General features: G+C 52.4%; 1 protein-coding gene across 1 annotated transcript; it reads left to right on the top strand.

Annotated features, from left to right (window-relative positions):
* Positions 1-1,033: 1,033 nt before the first annotated feature.
* On the top strand, positions 1,034-5,508 carry SRPRB (signal recognition particle receptor, B subunit; the record flags this gene model as incomplete). Its single annotated transcript, XM_009076217.1, has 5 exons — positions 1,034-1,111; positions 2,354-2,436; positions 3,316-3,452; positions 3,902-3,956; positions 5,292-5,508. Coding segments are annotated over 5 exons (570 nt in total), but the record flags the coding sequence as incomplete, so codon positions are not given.
* Between the last annotated feature and the right edge of the window lie 32 nt (positions 5,509-5,540).

Raw genomic sequence — 5,540 nt, forward strand, 5'->3', positions numbered from 1 at the left:
ACGGAGGTTGGGGGGCGCGGGAGTTGGGGATGAACGAGGACGCTGGGGCTGCTTGGGACTCGGGGGGCTGCACCGGGGTTAGGGGGCTGCACAGGGCTTGGGGCTGCACTGTGGCCGTGGGGCTGCACAGAGCTCAGGGTTACACAGCTCCTTCCCCAGGTGCAGGTGCTCCACTGGGTTCAGCTTTTAGTCCCTCGGTGAGGCTTTTAAAGGTTGCTTTCTGTAGGGGATAAAGAGGGATGGAGTCTGAGATTTGTCTGCCACGGAGCGTCAGAAGAAATGGTGTTTTGGTGTGAGTTTGTCCTAGCACAGGGGTGGGGTTTTTTTGGATGCTTGGCCTCATCCTGGGCTGCAGATTCATCCCAAGGGGCAGCACCATCTCTGCTCTCTGGGACCAGTGACAGGGCCCCAGGGAACAGTATGGAGCTCTGCTAGAGGAGGTGTAGGCTGGATATTAGGCAAAGGTTCTTCCCCCAGAGGGTGTTTGGGAACCGAAACAGGTTTAGGTTGGATATCAGGACAACATTTTTGCCCCAGGGCAGTGGTCATAGCCCCAAGCCTGCCAGAGCTCAAGGAGTGTTTGGCCAATGCTCCCAGGCAAGAGGGTGGGATTAATTAGAAAGTCCTGTGCAGGGAGGAGTAGGACTGATGATCCCTGTGGGTCCTTCTGGCTCAGGAGATTCTTGTTAAGCCTGCAGATGAAAGGAGCACAGCCACAGTTACTGTGGTCCCAGCTGGAGAAATCCCTGTGAGGGATTTGCAGCCACACTCTTTTCCTTCTTGTTTTAGTGGAGATTCAGGATATAAATAGGTATTTTTTCCTTAATGCCCATTTTTAAATTCTTTGAGGAAAACATCCCATACAATAATTTCCTGCATGTAAATCCAGCTCAGCTGTCTGAAGCCCTTTACCCCTCACAGACCAGGCCAGTGTCTGAGCAGGTTAAACGTGGTGTTTAAAGGCTGGGGCAGTGCTTTGAGTGTGTTGGAAGTCTCTCACCCTCCTTTTGCTGTGCTCTGGGTGTCCCCACAGCTGCTGACAGGCAGGTACCGTGACACACAGACCTCGATCACCGACAGCTCCGCAGTGTACAGGCTCAGCCACGACAAGGTGAGCAGTTTCCAGCTGTAACAGTGTGTGGTTGCTACAGCCCCACTGGTGCCTTGGTTCTTCTGGTCCCTGGGCTAGCCCTGGCTTGGCTTTTTTTGTGCTGCTCAGTCTTCCCAGCTAAAATCAGTCCCCAGTTTGCTCTGTGTAGGACAGGATTTTTTTCCAGGCAATGCCCACTGAGAAAATAGGAAAAGACTGGGATTTAAGGTCTCCTCATCTCCACAGGTGCTTTTTAATTTGCTTGTCAAACAGAGAAACCTTTCTGACTGGAAACTTGTGGGGTCAGCACTGTGCTTGGAGCAGGGGGAGATTTGGGAGGGAGGGAGAGAGGGAACATCATCCTATTGCGTTTGGTCTATTTGCTTGGCAGTAATTTCTGGTTTTCCCACAAAAATGGAAAGTTAAAAGCTGTATCAGGCTTAAGCAGAGCCTCCAGCTGAACTTTATATGGTCTCAAGAAGGATTTTGAGCTACTTTTAACTCCTGGGCTGCCACAAATCTGTTTTTTTGTAGTTCATGGCAGTTCTTTCCCTCTGGAAATGCCTCTCTCTCATGCTGGATGCACATGTAGCAGGGAAGACATTGTGCTGGCAGCACCTCATCTGCTGGGGAAGTAGGAAACTTGGGGCTGGTTTTGTCAGTCCTTAGTACCAGTGGTGATAAAAAGGTTAAAGACTTGGTAAAGGGATGTGTGGGGCTGGTTTTGGTTTTTTTTTTCCCACATGTTTTAATTTTGGTGCCATTTGAAGATTGATCAGACAAGTGTTGGGAGGGCAAGAGGCAAGGGAATGCTGCAAGGCAGACTGCTCTTTTTCTGGTTCCTGTTTTTGATCATAGACAAGGTTTCCATTAAGATCCAGGAGCAGTGGGCAGGTGGGATCTCCTGGAGCTCTGGAGAACAAGGAGCCTTATCTTGAAACAGTGATGTGGCCCTGCCTGATCTGTGTAGGCCATTCCTTCTCTTTCCTGACCTTGTGCTGCCTGGGAGGCTGTGGGAAGGGAAACCTTTGTAGCTTTCACTTAAAAAAGGCTCTTACAAGGGCATTTTGGTGTTATTCCCAGCAGCGTTTGGTGTACTCAGGAGCCTCACAGTGGGTGGGTGGTGTGTGTGAGTGACTTGGCTGGAGGTTTCTGGTCTGTGTCAGGAGCTTGCAGGACACAAATCAGTGTCAGGCTGGTTTTCTGTGATCACAGGTAACCCCAGATCAGGTGTTGTTAACACCTTCTTCTTTCTGTTCCCAGAGCACCAATGTGACCTTAATAGACCTTCCAGGCCATGAGAGTCTGAGGCTCCAGTTCTTGGAGAGGTTCAAGGCTGCAGCCAGGTAACTTGGAGGATGTTCAGGAGCTTGCAGGACACAAATCAGTGTCAGGCTGGTTTTCTGTGATCACAGGTAACCCCAGATCAGGTGTTGTTAACACCTTCTTCTTTCTGTTCCCAGAGCACCAATGTGACCTTAATAGACCTTCCAGGCCATGAGAGTCTGAGGCTCCAGTTCTTGGAGAGGTTCAAGGCTGCAGCCAGGTAACTTGGAGGATGTTATGTTAGGGATAAAGCAAATGGTGGTGCTGGGGATGCTGTGAGCTGGGCTGGGGGTGCCCTGAGCTCTGCCATGGAGGAGTGGGGGTAGTTTTTGCTTTGCTTTCATGGAACATCTTGAGCTGGAAGAGACCCACAAGGATCATGGAGTACAACTCCTGGCCCTTCACAGGACAACCCCAGAACTCACACCAGGAATTTCCCACTTCCTTGTGCTTGCAGTGCTTCAGGAGGCAGAGCAACTGCATCAGGAAGGGTTAGAGAATGTGGGATAGAATCACAGAGCCATCAGGTTTGGAGGAGACCTCTAAGGTCATTGAGTCCAACTATTAACTTGTCACTGCTGGAACCCCTAAACCATATCCTTCAGTGCCACATCCAGACACCTCTTAAAACACTTCCAGGAATGGTGACTCCTCCCTGGACAATCTATTCCTGTACCTGACCATCCTAACAGTGAATAGCCGTGGATAGCTCTGGAGCAGAGAGGGAAACACCTGCTCTTGGGTTGGATTGAGATGAGATATGGAAACAAACATGTCAGCCCAAGCTGGAATACTTGCAGGGGGAAGAGGGATGCAGGGGGAAGGTGGATGCAGGGGGAAGAAGGATGAAGAGGGATGCAGAGCTTCAGCCCCAGCACATGTTGTTCCCTTCCCTGCAGAGCCATTGTGTTTGTGGTGGACAGTGTGGCCTTCCAGCGGGAGGTGAAGGACGTGGCAGAGTTCCTGTACCAGGTCCTGGTGGACAGCACTGTGCTCAAAAATGCCCCTGCACTGCTCATTGCCTGCAACAAGCAAGGTAATGTGTGAGCTGGGCCTGGCATTCCATCCTGCAGTTCCACAGTGATCCCTCTGTGACAACCAGCACCTTTTGGAAGCATCAGATCTTGTTTTCACAGTTAGTTTCTGCATTAATTCAGGAGCTGCCCAAGGCCTTGGTGGCTCCACACGCCATGGGTGAACAGTGCCAGGGCAGGTGGGAGTGTAAGGATGTCAAACCTCATCCTCTGCTGGAAGCAGCAAGCAGGAAGAAATGAATTCCCTGCTTTCTAGCAGACTGTTGGGTTGTTCCCAGTCACACCTGCAATCCCAAGGCTCTAGCATCCCTTATCTCTGTGCACACACAGCTGTCCTTGTCCCAGTAACTCTTGTGACTGCACAGCAGGAGCTGCCCTCGCTCTCCTAGGAACCAGGTTCTGAACTCTGGCATAAAATCAAAGAGCTGATTCATTTTTCTTTTCTTTCTAGATGTCACAATGGCAAAATCAGCAAAACTTATTCAACAGCAGCTGGAGAAAGAGCTGTGAGTATGGAATGGGATCCCTAACCCTCTGAGCTGCTCTCTTGTCCTTTCTCTTCCTCAGTGCTCTGTGAGCTCCCTGGAGCCATAGCTGAGTTCACTGTGGCAAGAACAATCTGTTTTGTCTGGGGGATCAGCAGTGCTGAGTTTGGGCTTTTCCACCCCAAGCGATTCCCTGATTCCATGATGCCTTTGGCCAGCAGATGGCAGCAGGTCCTTTGTGCTGGAGCCTCTTCCAGGCTGAATGCCCAATCTTCTCATTCTGAAGGGAGGGGTTAGTTGCCGCATGTCCATGCTCTCCAGGGAAATAAGCGCCGCCTGGTTCTGATTGTGAGCATTTCGCAGTTCCCTGTGTGTAGGTGTTGGGTTTCCAGGTGGGTTCCATGTACCCTGTTAGGCACTGTTGTTCCTCCAGGCTGGCAGATTGCTGCCACCCCCTCTTGGGGCTGGAAGTTCTTGTGTGGAGAGCCCAAGGAGGTGTCTGCTCTTGTATCCCTGTACTCTGGGCACTGCTGTGGCCCTCTGCCCTGTCAGTTTAGCTCTGGTTTGTGAATGAGGGTATCTGGGCTTGCCTGAGAGCGGGCACTGCCAGGCTGCCCTGGCTCTGGAAGAGGTACAGCATTCATGCACGAAGTTCTGCTGGGGAGAGATTGCAGTTTGCAACCCCTTGGCTTCCTCAGCCTCACTTTTTGGGAGCTGGGAGGCAGTCAGATCACTGTCTGTTGGGCTGTTCCTCTCCCTGTGCTGCCTTAGGTGCCTGGTGAGTGTGGCCAAGGAGGTCCATCCTCCCTCTCCACATGTGGCAGGGAGCTGAGGTGCTGCAGTGAGCTGAAGGGCAGGAGCAGTAGGACATAGTAGCTAGTCCTCAGGCAGGCATTGCTCCTGGGAGCAGTGGGGGCACTGGATCCCCCTCCCAGTGCCCAGGTTGGCACACCCAGGTGCAGTGGGCTGAGCTCCTGGTGAGCCCTGATATCACAGGTGCTTCTCCCTTCCCAATTAACTTGGCACAGGTTCTGAGCACTGTAGGCTAAATCCTGTGTAATTCCTGTGACTGATGTCTGCCATGAGGAAATGGAGATGTCCTTATCATCTGACTTTTGCTGCTGTTTATCACAAACCCAAACCTGTTTAAGCACCTCCTGCCTGTCTGCTCTCTTGAGCCTCCTGTGCCGTGCAAAGTGGCCAAAGCTGCTGCCTGTGCTTTGCTGGGCAGAGCCACAGGACCTTGTGCCTTGGGTGTAGGTGGCACCTGCTGGCAGAGCTAGGTCCCAGCAGCCTTGGTGCAGGTGATGCTCCCCTGGTGTACAGTGGCTGACACTGTCCCTTCTGTCTGTGCAGCAACACCCTGCGAGTGACACGCTCTGCAGCCCCCACCAGCCTGGACAGCTCAGCCACGGGGAGCCCTGCCCAGCTGGGCAGGAAGGGAAAGGACTTCGACTTCTCCCAGCTGCCCATGAAGGTGGAATTCGTGGAGTGCAGTGCTCGGGGCAGCAAGGGAGAGGAGGGAGATGCTGACTTGGAGGGCCTGGAGAAGTGGCTGGTGAAGGTGGCCTGAAGGGAAAGGGAAAGGCTGGGGCTGAAGGGAAA

The sequence above is a fragment of the Acanthisitta chloris genome, unplaced genomic scaffold (assembly GCF_000695815.1).
Source record: "Acanthisitta chloris isolate BGI_N310 unplaced genomic scaffold, ASM69581v1 scaffold7180, whole genome shotgun sequence".
NCBI lineage: Eukaryota > Metazoa > Chordata > Aves > Passeriformes > Acanthisittidae > Acanthisitta > Acanthisitta chloris.